General features: G+C 46.6%; 1 protein-coding gene across 1 annotated transcript in view; it reads right to left on the reverse strand.

Annotated features, from left to right (window-relative positions):
* Nucleotides 1–21,846, reverse strand: part of LOC142656088 (uncharacterized) — a 37,815-nt gene extending 15,969 nt beyond the window's left edge. Inside the window, exons 1-3 of the mRNA XM_075830958.1 lie at nt 21,684–21,846; nt 10,324–10,669; nt 8,266–8,386 (exon numbers count right to left, since the gene is read on the reverse strand). Of these exons, the coding sequence (XP_075687073.1) occupies nt 8,266–8,386; nt 10,324–10,651 (449 nt within the window). The 5' untranslated portion in view covers nt 10,652–10,669; nt 21,684–21,846. The remainder of the gene's footprint in view (nt 1–8,265; nt 8,387–10,323; nt 10,670–21,683) is intronic.
* Between the last annotated feature and the right edge of the window lie 303 nt (nt 21,847–22,149).

A 22,149-nucleotide genomic window follows, 5' to 3' on the forward strand; every position in this document is an offset into this window, starting at 1 on the left:
GTGGAGTAGGACGTGTGGAGAGAGCTGCTGAGACATCCGTGCAGGCCTTGGATCTGGGGACTTTCCTTATACTATCTGCCCAGGCCTCATAACATGTGCCTGGGCTTGGAAACTACCATGAGGGGGGTTCCATTCTAGGACGGAGCCTCAGACCTCTACCTCCCGGAGCATGCCAGCGGGGGGTAGAGGGTCATCCCAGCTGGCTGGGAATATGCAAACGGTCTCGGGGGTGAGGAGATCATCTTGGGGCAAGGCTGTCCTGGCTCCTCCCGAGGCTGGAACCCTGGATAAGGGTATTGAGACGCGGTCCGGCAGGGTGATAGAGGTGATGTCACCTGGAGAAGGACCGGCCGCGGCAAGGTCCAGATATTCGGGTAACAGTCGAATGGAGGAATGGGGACAGCTGAGGACCGGAGAGACAGTGGAGAAATTCAGCTCCCGTCTGGCAATGTGGTTGGAGGAGTATCGGGACCTCGGGAAGTCGCTGAAACGGCTCCGAGGGGACTTGGCGGTCGCCAGAGGCAGTGCTGCAAAAGCCTCAGGAGGTAAGAGGTCCCGATACCGTTTACAAGTGTAGTCTTTATTAGAGGAAATAAAAGAAGTGGAAGAGAGAAGAGAAGAGATTGTGGCAGGTGGAGGGGTGTTTGTTGAAAAATTTAAAAATCAAGAGAGGTTTGCCTAGATGGCAGCACCTATAAAAATAGAAAGCATGGAGGAAGACACAGCAAAAGAAAATGTGGTGGAGGCAATGGAGAGTGACACAGTAAAGCCCAGAGAAGACACAGACTCTGAAGCACCGAGAAGCAGTGAGGAGGAGGAGGGTGGACACACAGCTGGGAGAAACCAGGAGAGCTGTGAATCTGACAGTGAGCGGCCTCCAGGATTACTTACACAGATCCGTAATGTGGAGTCACCAATATCCTTACAGGGATCCTGTTTTGGTGCGGAGTTACCCGCAGAAGAGGAGAAGAAACTGGTCTTTGATGCGAGTCAGGGGTCGGGAGAACTGGTAAACCAGAAACCGGATGTGGTGTCTGAAAGCCGGAAGTCTGTCGGTGACGCAGTAAAGCCGGCAGACGTTCCGGACAAGGGCGGTCACAGAGGGGGCTCCGGCTCTGTTGGCCGCTTCTCTGTGGGAGGAAGGAGTGGTCCGGCGCCGGAGGCGGCTCCAGTGACGTCAGTGGCTCCTTCGTCCGCATCGCTGAAAAACGGTGTAGGCGAGAAGGGAGCTGCTGGCATTGGGGACGACGGTGGCCCCTCTCCCAAAAATGTTCAGTTCATAGAACAGATGGAAGGTAATGAGGCGGAGGGTACTGCAAGGACTGGTGGCGTCCCTGCAAAGGTGCCTGATGATGCGGAGACTGAAGCAGTATCTACCCACACAAAATATAAAGAAAAAATATATAATATAGAACGAGGCCTGGCCAGAAGTATGACTGCAGGGGGACCTGGTGGGTTAAATCAAAAAGTTGCGGCTTTGGATGTGGGAACTGCTGGGGGTATTCAGGTGTCTGTAAATGGAGTTGCTGGAGTGTCTGCTGGTAATGGGGTGTTGAGTGCTGTGTCTGTAGGTGGTGAGGTGGTGGGTGGAGCGGATAAGGTATCAACCAGGGGCAATGGGCCTGGTGCTCCTCTTGCTGTGACATCCGGTAGGTCTTATGCTGGGGTCGCAGCGGGGGGGGGACAGCGGACCCACCCATCTTCATCCTCAAGGTCCAGGGACGGTAACTTGCAACAACATCTCTTGAACGCTTCAAGAGAGGGAAAGCAAACCCTAACCATAGGGGGTGTGCAGAAGGACCTGTCTTTCTGGATAGACAGATATGGTCTAATTGCCTTCCGAGAGCAACAAGGAGATCAGTGGTCGCTCCCAACAGCCGGGCAGGCTGTAGCCAGGGGGAATGTGGTCTGTCTCCGGTGGCGTGGCACTGATGCGTGCCCTCCCAGAAAGAGGGTGGTGGAGCTGCTGCTGGGGATGGGCTTCAAGGCGAGTGACATATTTGCCTTGATACATCCTCATGGCTCGGTCGAGTTCGACATCCACTTTGTTCACTCAGGGGGCCTTGAGATCTTCTGGGGGAACTACGAGCTGGTGAAGGACGAGCCCGGCTGCGGAGACTTTGCTGCACAAGCAATTTCTCACCAAAGCGGTCCAGAGAGAGTGACCGTTCTTACCCGTAACGACTCATTCTCTTGTATTGATATCATGACCTGGTTGGGAAGGTACGGAGAGGTAGTAGAGATGCCACGGAAGAACTTAGATGAGTTTGGCATCTGGTCAGGGGCCTGGACGTTCATGGTAAAAGTAAGGCGTCTGGGACAGACGGTGTCCCACATACCATCGTCTGCTTTCCTGGGAAGAGTTCGGATCCTTGTCTTCTACCAGGGGCAGCCGAAGTTGTGTCACCGGTGTGGCGACCCCTCACATTTGAGTGCAGGCTGCAAGGTGCAGAAGTGTTCCCCATTGTGGGGGGATTGGTCATTTAGCCGCATCGGGTGACCGGATTTGCTGCAACCTTTGTGATGACTTAGGTCACCCATTCAGTCAGTGTCCTCGCTCTGTCGTCAATGCTTGTTCCAAACCTGCGGAGGATGAAAGGAGGGAGTCCTCCATAGGTGAGGGTGCGGGCAGAGATGATGGGGCACAGGGGCAAGGGAAGAACGCGAAGAGGGGTCCCCCTTCTCGCCAAAGAAGGGCGGAGAAGTGAAGGAAGGAGGGGAAGCGGAGGGCGCTCCAGAAAACTGGAACGACCTCTGATTCGGAACTGGATGCCCCCCTGAACCTGATGCCCCTGGGGAGGCCGAAATGAATGAGGAGATGAGGAGGATCCAAAGGAAGCAGAGGGCTGGGGACTCTCAGTCCTCACACTATGAAAGTGTGGGGGAGGAGGAGAGGACTAAGCCAACAGCAAAAGGGACAACGGGCAAAACCCAAGGGCCAAGTACATCTGGCTCCGCCCTGGCCCAGGAAGGTAAATCCTGTACCCCCTTGGTGCGCTCTACTGATCGATACCATTCTCCCGTGGACGTTCCAGCCTCTCATGCTAAGAGGGAGGGTATGGTAGGGCGCCCTAGAGTCGATGAGCCTCCCCTGCTGCAGGGGCCGTTGTCCCCAAAAGGGGAGGTTGGCCCGGAACTTAGGGATGAAGATGGGAATAGGGAGGTGAGTATGGACTTCTCAATTTGCAAAAAGCGAGGCAAAGAAGGGGGGTCCTCGTCAGATAAAGACGGGTGGGAAGAAGAAAGCCGTCTAACTCAAACATCCATGATGATAGCACCCACTCTGTTGACGCTGGCATCAATTAACATTGCCATCATTAAGTCAGATAAGGCGAGATTTGCAGCCTTTGATTTTCTTGGCCGAGTTGAAGCCGACATTTTGTTTTTGCAGAAGACCAGACTGTCACTTTTGACAGACGTCGTTAAATCTAGGAGGGAGTGGCGACGCGGGCCCTCCTACTGGTCTCTTGCGGCTGAGCCTTATAGCGGAGTGGCGGTCCTTTTCACCACACCGGTAACATGCTGACGGATGATTGAGTTAGAAATGGGGAGGTGCTTCATCTTAGATGTCCTCATGAGGGGACAGGAATTAAGATTAATCAATATATACGGACCCCAGAGCAAATGGGACCGTAAAAGTCTCTTCATGAGGATTAAGCCTTTCCTTTTCTCAGGCCGACAAGTTATCTTTGGAGGGGAATTGACCTATGATAGCGTAGCATTAAAAAGTATAGTTAGCGATGCTCGTCTGGTGGATATCCACATCAGGCATACCCCAGGCCACTCGGGTTTCACCTATCGTAGAGGTAGTTGTAGGTCTTGTATAGACAGGTTTTTTTTGAAGGAGGAGGCCATCTCTTCGCCAGTGTGCATTGTTGAGGTGGAGTTCTCCGATCACTGTATGATTATATTCTCTTTGAACATTGCAGAGTCCCTCCAGATGGGAAGAGGTATATGGAAGTTGAATTCTACTCTCTTGGAAGAAGCGGAGATAAGACAGACCTTTGAGGATTTTCCTCAGAGCCAGGTACCTTTGTTGGATCTCAGTGGTACAAAGTCTGAGTGGTGGGAGTTGTTTGAAGGCCGGATGGCAGGATTTTTCCACCGGCTCTCGAGCCTCAGGTCCATGAGTAGGTACCGCCTATATCAGGAACTGAGGAGGAAACTCGAACATCTGGTCTCAACCGGGGGTAGTGGGGAGGAGATCTCCGGGGTGAAAGCTTTGCTCAGGAGGTGTCAGTATGATAGGCACGCATCTTTAGTTCTTGAGAGGGATTTCGGGAGGTACCGCTCGCCCGACCCCTACAGGAACTGTAAGATGTCAGTGAGTTGTAAGGTTGTGACAGGACTGATTGACAGTACTTGATCTCTGAAGAGATCCAAATCAGGGATCTTGGAGGTTGTCAGATCCTTCTACTCGCACCTCTTGGGGAAGCAGGATCCAAACCGAGATGAGATGTCTTCTTTCCTGGCTGAAAACGTCCCTGATCCAGGGGTAGACCCCTCTCTTGGTGTTTTGATGGATTCTATCAATGAGGAAGAAGTGGGACTGGTGATTGATGGGCTTGCCCACAAAAAATCGCCAGGGCCGGATGGCTTAACATACGAGTTCTATAAAACCTTCAAGGGAACCCTAGTTCCCCTCTTGACTGCAGTGTTTAATGAGTACCTTTCCTCGGGTACTTTGCCAATGTCAATACAGACAGAAAGGTTCTTGCGAAAGTACTGTTTAATCGGCTGGTGAAGTTTGCATCCCGGCTCCTTTGGCTGGTCCAGCATTGCTCTGTTCCAGGCCGCAGCACATTTAGTGCTGTCCTCAGTGTCAGAGAGGCAGTGGAGCAGGGAAATTCTGGTCGGTGGGAGGGGTACATCCTGTCCTTGGACCAGGCCAAGGCTTTTGACCGGGTGGACCACGAGTACCTCTGGTCGGTCCTTCTGAGGTACGGCCTACCGGGGGGGTTTGTCAATTGGCTACAGACCTTATAAACTGGGGCTGAGACTTTTGCGCTGGTGAACGGTTGGGTTGGAACCCCCTTTGAGGTTGGGTCTGGTGTCCGCCAGGGTTGTCCCTTGAGCCCTTTGCTATATGCGTTCGCAATTGATCCTTTTCTTAAAAGGATCGATCGTGGGCCATTGGCGGGAGTCGGGGCCGGCCTGGAGGGGCCGGAGGCCACTCGGGAGGGTGGTTGCGTACGCAGACGACGTCTCCATTTTTGTCTCCTCGAGAGGGGAGGCAGAGTGGGTGATGTCGGAAGTGGAGCGTTACTCATTGGAATCTGGGTCCAAGATCAACCGGGATAAGTGCAAGAGTCTCTGGCTGGGAGGAGGAGATCCTGGTTTTGATCTCCCGGACACCCTTCCAGAGCATCAGGGGTCTGCTAAGATCTTAGGAGTCGAATTTGGCCCGGGTGATTACCCCAAGAAGAACTGTGAGGATAGGCTGAATCTAGTTGCCCAGAAGGTCGACCAATGGAAGGGTTGGTCCTTAACCCTGAGGGAAAGGGTTCACTTGGCCCAGGCCTACCTGGTGCCCATGTTGCTTTACCTGGGCAGTGTGTGCATCTTGCCAGAACCTCTCTGGACCCGGGTCTATAGCCTGTTCTTCCAGCTGTTATGGGGGAACAGGCTCAACCTAATCAAGAGGGAGGTTACTTACCTACCAAGGACACTAGGCGGGTTAGGTATGGTTAACCCGGTGGTGTTCCTAGTGAACACCTTTGTTAAGATCAACCTGGCAAACCTCTGGCAAGAGAGGGCTCCTTGGTGGATATCCTCCTGCAGGGGGTGGTTTCGGCCTTTCTTCCAGGAATGGGAGAGAGGAGGGCAAGTGAAAGACCTACGTACACCTCACGGACATCTCCCGGCTTATGCCACCCTGGCGCTGAAGATTGTTCCCCGGTGGGGTCTGGAGGTGTGGGAGATCAGGACCATGTCGAGAAAATTTCTTGACAGGAGGGTCCTGATGACCCACTTCCAGAAGCCCCTGGCGCTCAAAGACTGCCCAAGTAGTGACCTCGGGTGGAATTAAAACTTTTAAATTCAGCGAGGATTCCCCAGAAGTTTTGGGATCTGGCTTGGCGTTGCTTCCATGGGAGACTGTATGTGAGGGGCAATCTAAAGTGCAGAAGCTCTGATGATCGGGATTGCCCCCGGGAGGAGTGCGGCGGAGTGCTGGAAAGCATGGAGCATTTCCTGCTTCATTGCCCTTTCAATACAGAGGTATACAAAAGGGTGGGAGCCTCCATTTGTTGGCCAGGCCTAACCAGCCTCTCCTATGCTGGGTGGGCCTATGGAGTGTTCGGAGACCTCGGTGGTAGGGACCATTGCACCTTGTTTCTAGTCAGTATAGTGGTCAGGCACTTTATGTGGAATGCACGATGTCTAGTTTCTACCCAGAAGAAAATCCTCCTAGTGGATGAGGTTGTTAGCAATATCATGGGTGACCTGGTGAAGGTGCATTCTTTGGAGGTCGGCAGATTGGGAGCATCCAAAGCCTCTCGTCTTTGGAGGGGCTTTTCCTTTTGGGTGCCTTAATGTTTCTGCTTTCATGAGGGAGGGGGGGTCGTCACCGGTGCTCAACTGGAGGTGGGGGTCTGCGTTCCGCTGAGGCACCAATAAAAAAATATAGCGATAGGGCTCGGAAAAAGGGAAAGGTGAGGGTCAGCATAGGGTCAGCTTTCAATAGGGTCAAGAAAAGGGCTAGTAATAGGGCAAGGAGATAGGGCAAGCGATAGGGAGGGTGCAGCGATGGACGTGGTACCTTGGCCTCTGGGGGGGGTGCTGGGGGGGGGGCTTTCCCTACTCTCTATCTGGTGATGGGCTAGGTAAGCACTGGAAGATTTTTGTTTTGTTTAGGATTGAAATGGCAGGAAAAAGGTTTACAAGCGACCGAACTTGGTGCTTTCGGGTACGGTGTATTTTGTATATGGTTTGGTATTTGGACAAGTTGGTGACGTGTATTGTATTATATTGTAGAAATGTTGTTAGAATAGGGATAGACTTAAGGGGGTTAATAGATAGGTTGGGAGGGGGTCGGGGGGGGGGGGGGTTTGCCTGACCCAGCCCCGGACTATGCGGACATGGGAGGACATGGGGCGGGGGGCTCGGCTGGGGTGTTGGGTGTGGTGGTGGGGGCCAGCATCTGGACTATGCGGACGAGAGCGGACATGAGGCGAGATGCTGGCTGGGGTGGTGGAGTTTAGGTAAGAAGGGTAAGGTTAGGGAAAGTCAGGATGTGTGTAGTGTGTTTAAAAAAAAAATATATATATAAAAAAAAAAAAAAAAGGATAAAAAAAATAAAAAAATAAAAAAAATTGGGATTAGTATTATTATATTTTGGATTGTTTTTGTTATTATTATTATTTTATTTGTTATTATTATTATTATTTTATTTGTTATTATGTTGTTTGATTATTATCATCATTATTATGTTGTTTCTTTAGGCCCTTGGTTGACGCGGGTCGGGGGATTTTCTGTTAGTACTTTGGATTACGTTTATATGATGTTTGTATATATTCTAGTTATTGTTTAGTTTCGGATGAAGTGTAGATGTAAGTATATAAGAGTGGGGTGTATGTGGCCGGGTCTGGTATCGTTTTCTCTTCTCATATACAGAGATGTATATAAGAAAATTTGTTTATAAGAATTGGGTTGTGACTTTTTGGTTATATGGAATTAGTTATGTATTTGTTTTTCAGTTTATGTTTTGTAAATTTATATAAAATAAAGAGATACAGGATATAACTCAGGATCAGTACAGGATAAGTAATGTAATGTATGTACACAGTGACTCCACCAGCAGAATAGTGAGTGCAGCTCTGGAGTATAATACAGGATATAACTCAGGATCAGTACAGGATAAGTAATGTAATGTATGTGCACAGTGTCTCCACCAGCAGAATAGTGAGTGCAGCTCTGGAGTATAATACAGGATGTAACTCAGGATCAGTACAGGATAAGTAATGTAATGTATGTACACAGTGACTCCACCAGCAGAATAGTGAGTGCAGCTCTGGAGTATAATACAGGATATAACTCAGGATCAGTACAGGATAAGTAATGTAATGTATGTATACAGTGACTCCACCAGCAGAATAGTGAGTGCCGCTCTGGAGTATAATACAGGATGTAACTCAGGATCAGTACAGGATAAGTAATATAATGTATGTACACAGAGTTTAACCTTCCCTGTAATTTGTGATTTGGGAGATGGTTGCTCCTCTCTTGCTATATCCTTAGGTACTTCATCTGTATTATGATTCTCACCTGTGGACATATAAAGGCACCAGCAGATCATTGGTGTTATTTGCAGCGTTAGTCACGGCCTCCATCCTTTTTTCATAACACCAGATCCATTCCACGTCTACATTCAGATCTTGGAGGTTTGCTGGAAGAATAGAGAAGAAACGTGATCCCAGGTGTTTGATGGTGGAGATAACAGTGGGGTTTTCCTGCCATGCCTTGTCATAAATCATTTGTATAAAAAAATTCATAAAAATAAAATAAAATATGTTTTTGTGACTTATCATTTAGATGTATCAGCAAAGTCAGATCAGAGGGAGGGGGAAGGACGCTGGGGCACCACGGGTACAAGAATGAACCTTCCCTGATTTTTAATGTGGATTTAGTTTCTCTCTATTGATATGAGTGATAGGTTCCTACCTGTGAAGCGTCGACACCCCTGGACCTGGCGCTTTACACTTTATTGGGGCAAAGTCTTAAAATATGGTTCTGAGTCATGGCCGGTCCCCTTAACTTAAAGTTACTCTGTATGAAGCTCAGAGATGATGCCCATTTATATATGGGGATAATTAAATACAAGAATGTAATCAGTAGCAGGAATATTTCTGTTTTTAGTAAGGAGATGGTTTATCACCCCTGGGACCCGCACATATCTCTACAACCCGGACCCCTTAAGCCTGTTCTATCTTTCCCGGCACCCGCTGCCTGACGATCACTTTCTGATTAGATGGTCGGGAGTTACGGAAACAGCCAAGATCGCTGAGTTATGCTGTTTCCGTAACTCTCGACCACCTAATCAGAAAATGATCGGCAGGCAACGGGAGCCAAGCAAGACAGAACAGGGTTAAGTGGGCCACAACAGAGGTAGGACCCACATGTATTTGACAATTATGACATATCCTGTGAGTAAAACTTAAATGTCCGTGATGGAAAAACCCCTCTAATTATTGTAACTCATCACTAATCTCTCCCCTCTCCAATCATCCTCAATGCACAAGCGAAGCTCATCCACCTGACCAACCGCGACTCCAATGTCTCTACCCTGTGCCAGTCACTACACCAATGTCTCTACCCTGTGCCAGCCACTACACCAATGTCTCTTCCTTGTGCCAGTCACTACACCAATGCCTCTACCCTGTGCCAATCACTACACCAATGCCTCTACCCTGTGCCAATCACTACACCAATGTCTCTACCCTGTGCCAATCACTACACCCACAAAGGTCCCCTCAGTGCTGCACCTCCTTACATCTCCTCCCTCATCTCTGTCTACCCCCTACTCGCGCTATATGTTCTGCCAACAAATTAAGACTAACATCCTCCACAATCCGAACCTCCCACTCCCATCTCCAAGATTTCTCTCGTGCTGCACCGTCCTCTGGAATGTTCTACTCTGGACAATCAGATTTATTTACAATAGCCACAGTTTTAAACGTTTCCTAAAAACACACATTTTCAGACCGGCTAATCACATTCCCTAATCGGACTCCTTTCCTTTGTCCCCCATCAGAACCTGACCCCCTCATTCAGCCATAACACTCCTTGCACCCTAATACACTTCATGTCTATCATACACAGATACCGGCTGGTGACGGCTCATGCAGCTTTATGTTACTACCCCATATGTATAAAAGATGGCGGAGCCATGTACTGAATAAGACCTTTTTACATTTTGCGTCACCATTATTTCCTAGATTGTAAGCTCTTGTGATCAGGGTACTCACTTCTCATGTTTAAATTGTTTATTAGTTTGTCACTATGTAATGTCTGATATTGTTTGTTTCATGTTCCCTCTAAATTGTAAAGTGCTGCGGAATATGTATAAATAAAGATTATTATTATTATTTATCATTATTATTTATCATTATTATTATTACTATTATTATCATTACACTCCCTGAATCAGCACAAAAAGGCTTCAAACTAATCTTTAAAGACATGATCCTGCTTTGATGGCCCCTTCCTTCGTCTCATGTTTATGGTTTTCGGCTATACATTAATAGGTTGTCTCTTACACTTTTTGATGTTTTATACCATGTGTAAATCAGTAATACAAGATTCAAGCCTTAGTGGAGAACCTACCAAGCTGAGTATAAACTTCTTCTTTCTCAAAGTTGTCTGATTTGCCAAAGCCTCGATTGTCCACCAGTGTGATGACCTTGGTGAGCTCATATGGTAATCTCTTTGTGGTTAACCCTCCATAGCTCACCTCTGCCTGTGCCACTGGAGCAGATATTGAGAACTGTCCATCATGCAAGGCATACATAAAGGAGTTGATGAGTGAAGACTTGCCATGACCGGCAGATCCACAAACCTGGAGCAGGATACGTGTGTAGCCAAGATCTCCTAATTTTTGTCCTTCCAGCTGGTAGTTCTGGATCTTCTGTTTTAGATTTGATAGGTCCTCCATATCCTCTTTTGGACAAAACTAGACAATATAAAGAGAAGACGATCCACTAATCTGTTATTCGTAGTAAATAATTCAAAACTAAAATCAACCACCAACCTGAAATCTTGTAAAAAAGGAAAGTTATTTGGTGAGGAGCAGGTGAGGAGCAGGCGAGGATCAGGTGAGGATCAGGTGAGGAGCTGGTGAGGAGCTGGTGGGGAGCTGGTGAGGAGCTGGTGAGGTGCTGGTGAGGAGCTGGTGAGGAGCTGGTGAGCTGGGGAGGAGCTGGTGTGGAGCTGGTGAGGAGCAGAAGAGGAGCTGGTGTGGAGCTGGTGAGGAGCAGAAGAGGAGCTGGGGAGGAGCTGGTGAGGAGCTGGTGTGGAGCTGGTGACGAGCAGAAGAGGAGCTGGGGAGGAGCTGGTGAGGAGCTGGTGAGGAGATGGGGAGGAGCTGGTGAGGAGCATATGAGGAGATGGGGAGGAGGAGGTGAAGAGCGGGTGTGGAGCTGAGGAGGTGTTTTGCAATGGCAGAGCTTTAGTAGTAAACTTATCAGGTGGAACATGCATAGGTACAAGTAATGTAGAGATTAAATGGTGGAGGAGGTGGAGAGGATGAGAGGAGACAACAATAGAGGAGAGTGAAGGTTATATAAGTGCTTAATGTGTAGGATCTTCTAACATAGGTGGATAGTAACTTAAATAAATTATGCTCAGCTTTTTCTGATGTGAAGAGGCAGAACTATTAAAAGACATTTTGATATTTTATCCCATCGTCTGTCCTCCCCGGTGTAGTTGTCGGGAGTAAATTTAGAGGGTGTATAATAGAAGGAGATCAAAATGTAGGACTTTCTGCAGCGCTGCTTCTCAAGGACAATCCCAATTTCTGCTGGTTTGTATAAAGTATTTATGTACAACCATAAGCAGTGTACAGAATAACACATTGATGCAGCTCTTCATCAGATAAAAACACTGTACAGTACTATAGTATTACTGAACGGATATAGGGGTAAAAAGAAACGACAAAAAGGCAGTTCATTCAGTGACATGTAGTAAAGGGCAACATTGACCTGTAGTAAAATACACGGCCCGATCCCTTATAATATTAAAAAACATATACAGGTAGTAAAACGATGTTCACATAACCCGAGTTGCAATGCAAGATGTTTCATAACAAAAAGCCAAAAGCATGTGGATATATATATACAGCGCTTCTTCTTTAAGATTTGATTGAAATGTTAGCAAATAAAATAATAAATTGGTTGAATTTGCACGAAAGTGTATTAAATAAATAAATAAATAATAAATAATAATAAATAATAATAAATAATAATAAATAAATAATAAATAAATGTAAATAGCTCAAGAATACCCCAGAGGGACTTTGTTCAGGGGCAACTTCAGAGCTTTCCGGCAGGGGAACCCATGTACGGAATCCAAACTCAAAAAACCATAGGTTTCCGTATGAATCACCATTGATTTCAATGGTGACGGATCAGGTGAAAATGGTTTTCATTTGTCAGCGTTATTTAACCCCTTCCCGCCGCAGCCATTTTTGGGATTTTCACTTTCATTTTTTACTCCCCATCTTCCAAAAGCCGTAACTTTTGTATTTTTCCATCAATACGGCCGCATGAGGGCTTGTTTTTTGCGGGACGAGTTGTAGATTTTCAAAACACAGATTCCTCAATCTTTTAGGGGCTTTTGTTTTTACGGCGTGCACCGTGTGGTGTAATCATCATGTTATCTTTATTCTGCGGGTCAGTACGATTACAGCGAAACCAAATTTCTATCGTTTTTTTATGTTTTGCTACTTTTGCAAGGAAAAAAATAAGTTTTGAGTTTTGTCGCCATATTCTGAGAGCCAGAACTTTTTTTTTTTCCGTCGATTTAGCGGTGTGAGGGGTTATTTTTCGTGAGACTTTTTGATTACTTTTTGTTGAATTTTTTTGTGGGAGACAAAGTGACCAAAAAACAGCAATTTTGACGGTTTTTATTTTAATTTTTTTACGGCATTTACCGTGCGAACTAAATAATGATGTATTGTAATAGTTCAGACTATTTAACTTTTTTTTTAACTTTTAATTTTTATTTATTTATTAATAAAACTTTATTTTACAGTTTTTTTTAAACTTTTTTTTACTTGTCCCCCTAGAGAACTTGAACCAGTGATCGCTGGATCACTTGCACAACATACTGCAATACTAATGAATTGCAGTATATCGTGATTCTGACAGTCTCATATGAAGCCCTAGGAGTACAAAAATGGGAGACCTGGAGGCCTTCATCAGGCCCCCAGGCTGCCATGCCAATCACCGGCGCCCCCTGATCGCGCCGTGGGGGGGGGGCTTTGGAACATTACAGGGGGTCGCCCCCCTGTTTTTAGTGATTTAAATGCCGCAGTCGCTATTGACCACAGCATTTAATGGGTTATGCACTCTAGCGGGATACGCTCGTTACCTGGAAGTGTCGGCTGTAACACACAGGCGACACACTTCGCTCTATGGAACGGGCTCCGCCCCTGAGCCCGCTCCATATTCCCCCACCCGACGTGCACTGTATATATATGGTGGATGTCGGGAAGGGGTTAAGGGTTCCGTAGTTTTGACCCATTCAATACCGTAGTCGACTAAAGTTCTGACGGAACCCATGAATGGTGTCGCAATGCAGATGTGAACGAAGCCTAACCTGATTTTTCGAATTTGAAACGGAATAAATCAATAAATCAATAAACAAATGAAAAAATAAATATATAAATTGTTGTAGCCCAAGAGTACCCCAGACGTTTGTGTTAGTAGGGGTAACCTGATATTTTTAATTTGTTGGGGTGTATAATAGATAATCTTTTTTATATTTGTGTGTAGTCAAAACGGATCCAGGCATCTGGACCCACCATATATTTCATAAGGGGGAAGAAAAAAATGTTTATATGTGAAAGATACAATTTTCCCTCTCGCTCTATGGAACGACCTGTCCAAAGACGAGCGATGTGGCTCATTCACCGCTGCAAGCAAAAGCCAAACAGCTTTATTTTTAACAGATTATTTGGGATTATTCAAATGACTCAGGAATTCAATTCACCCTGAAAACAAATAATACGGAGATTGAATTCCTGGATTTCAGATTGATCATCTATTCCATCCATCTACGTCACAGAGGGAGAAACGATCAGCTAACATCTGAACTTCACCGCGGACATCATGAGAAATGGCTGGAAAACACTCCGTTCAGTCAAAACAAAAGCATCAGGAAAAACTGTACCCCGGACATTTCCTTCAAGAAAGAGTCAACAATTCTAGTGAATTTCACGAAAAAGACTTATAAATATAACCTCAAATACCTTCAATAGGAAAAAAAATACTAAGCCAAAAAAATCCTGAAAGTTCAACTAGGAATTCAAAGACTCCATGAGACCAAAAATGTATTTTCATTACCACATCTAACGAATCCCACGGCACCATCGAAAAATCATTCTGAAGAGCTGGAATATTCTCGAAAACGACCCTCATCTAAGGACCAACATCCCTGAACGTGCAACATTGAAAAGCTCCTACTATGAAAACCTTCAACCCCAGCCGTATAAAAAGGGAAGAAACACGCAAAGGTGGCATCAAATGTGGTCACTGTCACTGTGTATGCTGCAAAATAAATCACACGACATGACCAACAAGACAGGAGAAGACTTCATGATCAAATCTGTCCCCCCGGCTTCCTGATGTAAATGCCATCTCCAATATGTGGGTAGAACAACTCACTGTAGACTGAAGAAACCCCGTTCAATACATTTTTACTCCGCGGTGTATCAGGACATTGTACCTAATCCCATAATATGGAACCACAACCAATCACTGTGTCTCCAATGGACTTCATCGATCCCAACGTTCATAGTAGATTTGAAACTCTCAAAAAGACAGAAGTGTATTGGACTTTCAAACGAGAGACCTTACAAGCCCAGGGTCCTAATGAAATATCAGAAACTATTATTTAAAGAATCTACAGAAAAATGAATGTCGATGAACCATCTGATTATCTGTAGCATGTTCTCCTTACCACTTCCCAATACTAATCACCTAATCAACAAAATTCAATGAATATCAATAAAAGTAATTAGCAACACCAACCCCCACCCCTTACCAATCATTCAACTCCACCCCATCTTCTCACCCGCCTCCGTCTTCTCCCCCCATTCCCCATTCCCGAGATCGCCCTAGAAAATTCATAGTTTATTTTCTCTCCAAGAATCCTGTGCCAACCCTGGACTTCTAGGTATTTCAGTTGGGGATCCTGGAATAGTATCCAACATAAACAATTGCTTGACAACTAAAACCAGTAAAATAAAACTGTCTAGAAATGATTGATAATTGTTGAATAAATAATCCAAATAATCTGTTAATAGAAAAACCTGTTTGGCTTTTGCTCGCAGCGGTGAATCAATAGTCACATCGCTCGTCTTTGGACAGGTCGTTCCATAGAGCTGAGAGAGAACGTTGTATCTTTCACATATAAACAGGATTTTCTTCTCCCTTATGAAATATATGGTGGATCCAGATCAATGGATCCATTTTGACTACACACAAACACAAAAAAGATTCTCTACTATTCACAGCAACAAATTCAAAATATCAGGTTACCTCTACTCACACAAACTCCTGGGGTATTCTTGGGCTACTCCAATGTATTTATTTATATATTTATTTTGTTATTTATTTATATATGCCTTTGTTTATATATTTCCTTGTTTATTCGGTTATTTACTTATATATGTATTTATTTGTATATTTATATGCTAACATGTGAATCAAATTTTAGAACGGCAAGCTATATATATACATACACATGATGTTGTTTTTTTCTAAACACCTTGTATTGCAACCCGGGTTATGTACTGTATACATCCCTCGTTTTCCTACCGGTATATGTTTTTTAATATTATAAGGAACTCGGCCGTGTATTTTACTGCAGGTCAATGTTGCCTTTTACTTCATGTCACTGAATGAACTGCCTTTTTGTTGCTTCTTTTTACCTTCAAATCAGTTCAATAATCCAGTAATACTATACAGTGTTTTTTTTTTAATGTTGAAACGCGATATCCTGTACACTGCTTATACATTCTTTATACTAAACCAGCTACTAAATTATTAAATTCATATTGTCCTTGAGAAAAAGTCCAACATTTTGATCTCCTATTATACAAACAATAGAGGAGAGATCATACACAAGACAGTTCACAGCACATCTGAACTTGACCACATGGTCAGTGAGGCAGACCACACCACCGCTATGGGGCCTGTGGTGAGAAGGGGGCACCGCTTTGCACTCCTCCTGCTTCCCAATATACAGCCAAAGCATTATCCTGCAGCCACCACTAGGGGGAGCTCAGTGCATAGAGATTTGTAGAGTTTTTATCTAGTTGAATAGAGAATGAGCTCCCCCTAGTGGTGGGGGCAGGCAGTTTTATTATATGCTGTGTAGAGGAATGCTGGGAATTTTGAGCTGTATGAGGGAAATTCATCAATGTATATACGAGTGATCTGGTGTAAATATATTGAAAAATATGATGTGCACACTAAACGTTATATTTTTGAAACACCTTTTCCAATTTTCTCATACGAGTTGGGTAAAGTTAGCGAAACTTCAATGTTGTGCCGAGCACAACTTGCTTAATAAACTCTCCTTCCAGTTTTATACTTAGAAAACTGTTGGAAATGGTCCGACCTGACATTTTTAGCTCAGGCCAAATGAATGAACGGGACATGCACCGGGATGATAAATCGCACGCTGCATCAGTATTAAGAGAGCTCCCACTATAAAGATCTGATATAAAATTACCATGAACATTTACTTAATAAAACATTTGTCTCTCAGTGGGGTGGGGGCACATACTAAGCTTTGCTTTGGAGAACTGTTATCTCTGTGGACGCCCCTGCATGTGAGGGGCAAGTACATAACCAAAGTAATGAAAAGATGAAGCATCCAACATCAACACCATTAAAATTAAAATTTGTACTTTATTCAGTGTCAGGTACAATCCAAACACACTTAAAGTTCTCAGGCTATGCGACCCCTAGTCATGGTGAGAGGGTCTGTATGTGTATGTAATGGGATGTTAGTGACTATGTATAAGCACTTCAGCACAAGAGAATCTGGTTCAGGGGTCCTTAACTGGCGGACCGCGGACCAAACCGGGATCGCAGAGGCCAATTTTCTGAACCAGTGGCATCGATAAGACCAGGAATCTGGGACAGAAGCCCCGAATCCCCAAGCGACTGCCAGGACGCAGATGCAATTGAATACTGTGGTGGAGCAGGGAGCTATCAGCTCCCTGCTCCACCATTCACTGGGCTACAGGCCACATTAAACCTGCAACCTAGAAGATGTTGGGTCAGGATCCTTGCACAGGCCGATGTGATGTCGTCACAGCATTGCATCAGCCTATGCGTCTCAGTGTCTAAGAGCCGCTCTGTTCATCGTTAGAACGGGGCTAGGTAAGTACAAGTCTTTTTCTTTGTTTTGGAGGTAAAGGGGGGTATGTGGAACTACCTACATGGTGTTGTGTGTGGCAATGTCTACAGGGTGCACTGCATGGCATCTATCTAAAAGGGGAACTGTGTGGCACTATCGACAGTGCGTTGACATTCCTCAGATTTCTGCCACAGATCCACGGGTCTAAATAGTCTATTCCAAATCGGACTTGTATGAATGTATCTTTACTGTTGGTGTTCATCTCGGACCTTCACCCATGTAAATGGACCTTCACTTAAAATAGTTGAGTACCCCTGATCTAGTGCGTACATTAGCCATTCTGCCTAGTAACTTGTGTCACGAGTGAGGCAGGGTTCTGTCAGTAGGTCATGGGTGGCGCAGCAGATGGGGGTAGTTGATATTTCCTGCAGCATTAGATTCCTTCCTTTTACCATTCAAGTGCAAGCTACAGAAAGTACATAGATATACATTACACACACATACACATTACACACATATCTATATATATACATATACACGTTACACACACATACTCATTACACACATATCTACATATACACGTTACACACACATACTCATTACACACATATCTACATATACACGTTACACACACATACTCATTACACACATATCTACATATATACATATACACGTTACACACACATACTCATTACACACATATCTACATATATACATATACACGTTACACACACATACTCATTACACACATATCTACATATATACATATACACGTTACACACACATACTCATTACACACATATCTACACGTACATATTGTTAAAAAAATGACACACACAAACATCCATATTACACAACACACATAAATAGCTATACCCATATAATTATTACACACACGTTGTATATTTTTACCCCTTTTGCAGCTGTCACATCTCAGCAGTGGAGCAGATGACAGCCAACTTACTACTTCTTACCTGACTGCTCTCTGCACTCCCTCCCCTCCATCTCCTGCCCCCCTGCTCTCCTTCTCCCTCCCTCTCCTGCCCCCTGCTCTCTGCATTCTTTCCCTCTCCTGCTCTATGCACTCCCTCCCCTTGCTCTCCTGCCCCCTGCTCTCTACACTCCCTCCCCTAGCTCTCCTTCCCCCTGCTCTCTGAACTCCTCTCCACCCTCTTCTTCGTCGCTGCTTTCTGCACTCCCTTCCGTCCCTCTACTGCCTTCCTCTCCTGCTTTCTGCACTTCCTCCCCTCCCTCTCCTGCCTCCTTGCTCATTGCACTCCTTCCCCCTCCCTCCTCTCTGCCCTGCCTCCCCTTCCTCCTGCCTCTCTGCAATCCTTCCCCCTCCCTCTCCTGCATCTCTGCTCTCTGCACTTTCTCCCCCACATCCCTGCTCTTTGCACTCGTTACCCCTCCCTTTACTGTCTATCTGCACTCCTTCCCAGTCCCTCTCCTGCCTCCCTGCAATTCTTCCTCCTCCCTCTCCCGCCTCCCTCCTCTCTGTACTCCCTCTCCTCCCTCTACTGTCTCTCTACACTCCTTCCCCCTCCCTCTCTGCACTCATTTCCCCTCCCTCTCCTGCCTCTCTCCTCTCTGTACTCCCTCCCCTCCCTCTCCTGTCTCTCTGCTCTCTGCACTCCTTTCCCCTCCCTCCACTGTCTCTCTGCTCTCTGCACTCCTTTCCCTTCCCTCTCTGCACTTCCACCCCTCCCTCTCCTGCCTCCTTGCTCATTGCACTCCTTCCCCCTCCCTCCTCTCTGCCCTGCCTCCCCTTCCTCCTGCCTCTCTGCAATCCTTCCCCCTCCCTCTCCTGCATCTCTGCTCTCTGCACTTTCTCCCCCACATCCCTGCTCTTTGCACTCGTTACCCCTCCCTTTACTGTCTATCTGCACTCCTTCCCAGTCCCTCTCCTGCCTCCCTCTCCTGCTTTCTGCACTTCCTCCCCTCCCTCTCCTGCCTCCTTGCTCATTGCACTCCTTCCCCCTCCCTCCTCTCTGCCCTGCCTCCCCTTCCTCCTGCCTCTCTGCAATCCTTCCCCCTCCCTCTCCTGCATATCTGCTCTCTGCACTTTCTCCCCCACATCCCTGCTCTTTGCACTCGTTACCCCTCCCTTTACTGTCTATCTGCACTCCTTCCCAGTCCCTCTCCTGCCTCCCTGCTCTCTGCAATTCTTCCTCCTCACTCTCCCGCCTCCCTCCTCTCTGTACTCCCTCTCCTCCCTCTACTGTCTCTCTACACTCCTTCCCCCTCCCTCTCTGCACTCATTCCCCCTCCCTCTCCTGCCTCTCTGCACTCCCTCCCCTCCCTCTCCTGTCTCTCTGCTCTCTGCACTCCTTTCCCCTCCCTCCACTGTCTCTCTGCTCTCTGCACTCCTTTCCCTTCCCTCTCCTGCCTCTCTGCTCTCTGTACTCCCTCCCCCCACTGTCTCTCTGCACTCCTTCCCCTCCCTCTCCCACCTCTCTGCAATCCCTCCCCCTCCCCCTCCTGCCTCTCTGTACTCCCTTCCCCTTCCTCCACTGTCTCTCTGTACTCCTTTCCCCTCCCTCCCTCCCCCTCACTCTCTTGCTTCTCTGCAATTCTTCCTCCTCCCTCTCCCGCCTCCCTCCTCTCTGTACTCCCTCTCCTCCCTCTACTGTCTCTCTACACTCCTTCCCCCTTCCTCTACTGCCTCTCTGCACTCATTCCCCCTCCCTCTCCTGCCTCTCTGCACACCTTTCTCCTCCCTCTCCTGCCTCTCTGCACTCCTTTCCCTTCCCTCCACTGTCTCTCTGCTTTCTGCACTCCTTTCCCCTCCCTCTTCTGTCTCTCTGCTCTCTCCACTCCTTCCCCCTCCGTCTCCTGCCTCTCTGCAGTCCTTCCCTCTCCCGTCCCCCTCCTCGCTGCACTCCCTCCCCCTCTCTCCTGTTCATCCCAACAGAGCTGCTGCCTGGATCACGTTATAACAGTTGGTAAAATACTCCGGTTATTGGAACTTTGTGCAGTACAAACAGAAGATGGAGGGAGAAGGCAGGACATTCAGAGACCCTCATCATACTCCGCTCTCCACATGACTGTGCCCGGGCATGTGCCCCAGTTGTCCTCCCTCACCATGCCCCTGCCTGAATCCAGTGCTGGAACCTGTACCCTGAAACTAAAGGCTCCCCGGTTTCTGGACATTGTCCCCTGTTCTGGGTATATATTTGTATTCATGAATCCAGGGCTGGACCCTCTTCCTGTACCTGCATCTGTATCCTGATTCTGAACCTGACCCTTTGGGCTTGCTGACTGAAGGAAAGGGGCCCTTGTGGTATAAACCTGAACCCTGAATCTGATCCTGTCTCCTAACCTTGAGTCCCAATGATGATTCCGCTGAGAGCCCGCGGCAGAACACTGGATTGCCTGGACTTTCTGGACTGTTGTTCTTATGCCGCAGACTCAGCTCTGCTGTCTACCCCCAATGTGTATCCTGAATCTGATCCCGTGTGTGTTTCCTGAGCTTTATATCCAAACCTATCCAGAGACTGCGCCTGTACCCTGAACTCTGTTTCCTGTGCCTGAGGTTGTACTTTGTTTTTGTATCTGAATTTGTCCCTGAATACAAGAATTTTGGGGCAAATGTATTAAGACTGGCATTTAGTACGCCAGTCTTAATCTAAAGGGCGCTGGAGTAAGAATTGCCTAGTTTATTAAGTGTCACGGGCCTGTTATAAATTTGTCACATCTCTGGCCACCCATGCCCTAGAAAGTAAATCATTTAGCATAGATTTGCACTATAATTTCCGCCAATTTCTAATGTCAATTTTTCGGGCCGCGGGTGGCCTCTCCGGTGCCGTACATGGCGAAAAATTTGCGCAAATTGTTTGCTAAATTCCTCCTTCGTCTTTGCAAATACATCTCTACTGTTCTAATTTGCTGCACATCTCTGCTGCAACTGTTACTCTAATATCCTTCCAGTGACCTGACTGCACGGTGAGAAAGTCCGCGACAAATACGTCATTGGACCTTAGACATGAAGCTTTCCTGACTCTTTCCATAGTGTGATAACATTCGGCAGGGGAGATGAGGTGCGGCTACCACCATCCCCCGTGTGAAAGCCGTAGACGACAATAATGATGACAATTATGATGTATCCACCGCTCTATCCATTTGGGTGGCAGAGCGCAAACCTTACGTCTGCACGCAGTGAGGGGGCAGGGCGCACAGTGATGGTTGACCAGGGTGGAGGGTCTATACACATGGGTCTTACTTTGGACACATGATCAGTACAGGAGAAACAACGTGGCATAAGCTAAATAGTGGATATCACTGCAGAATACGAGCAGCGCAATGATACAGAAATGACGCCGGGAATTCTACCCACAACCCGGAGCAATGCCCAACAAAGAATCAAAGCTGAAAACCGATCAAAGACGCCAACTTATTACTCCACAGTGTGAATACTCTTTTCTCCCCCAGACAGTACAATTGAGTGGGGGATGGAAGGCATAGGCTGGAAACCACATCGACCACCCCAAATATTGACATGTGCCACAAACAGGAAACTCTGCCCGAGAGGGTGATGCCCTCCACATCCCGGATTTACCCCTTGCCCCCTTTTCTTGCCTTTATAATGTTCTTACCTGATTGTTCTTGAAACGGAGAAACTTCAGTTCCGAGAATGAGTGAAAGCGAAAGCTTCTCCTCGGTGTCTTTTATTCTCATGAGTTATATTATGGGTGGGGCTAGTTTGCTTTTTGGACTCAGCCATTTCTCCATTTTTGTCTCTCCATGTCTGAGGATGGATAATGTTTCTATTTTTTAGTTATCGTCGCTGTGTAACTTCCATTTTTTGTGTGCACACTTTGCTCTGGTGATTTGCATTCTGGGATGTTTTCTCTTAGCACCAGGCATTGTACAGTCACCTGATAAAGAAATAACTAACTTCTCCCTTTATATTATAAGGGCTCAGTTAAACTGTAAGTAAAGTATCTGTCCACTAGCAGAATTGTGAGTGCAGCTCTGGAGCATAATACACAATGTAAACGGTAAAATTGTGCTGAAATGTGGGCATACGCTTTAGGGTGCAGCAGATGAACATAGATGCAC

The sequence above is a fragment of the Rhinoderma darwinii genome, chromosome 6 (genome assembly GCF_050947455.1).
Source record: "Rhinoderma darwinii isolate aRhiDar2 chromosome 6, aRhiDar2.hap1, whole genome shotgun sequence".
Taxonomy (NCBI): domain Eukaryota; kingdom Metazoa; phylum Chordata; class Amphibia; order Anura; family Rhinodermatidae; genus Rhinoderma; species Rhinoderma darwinii.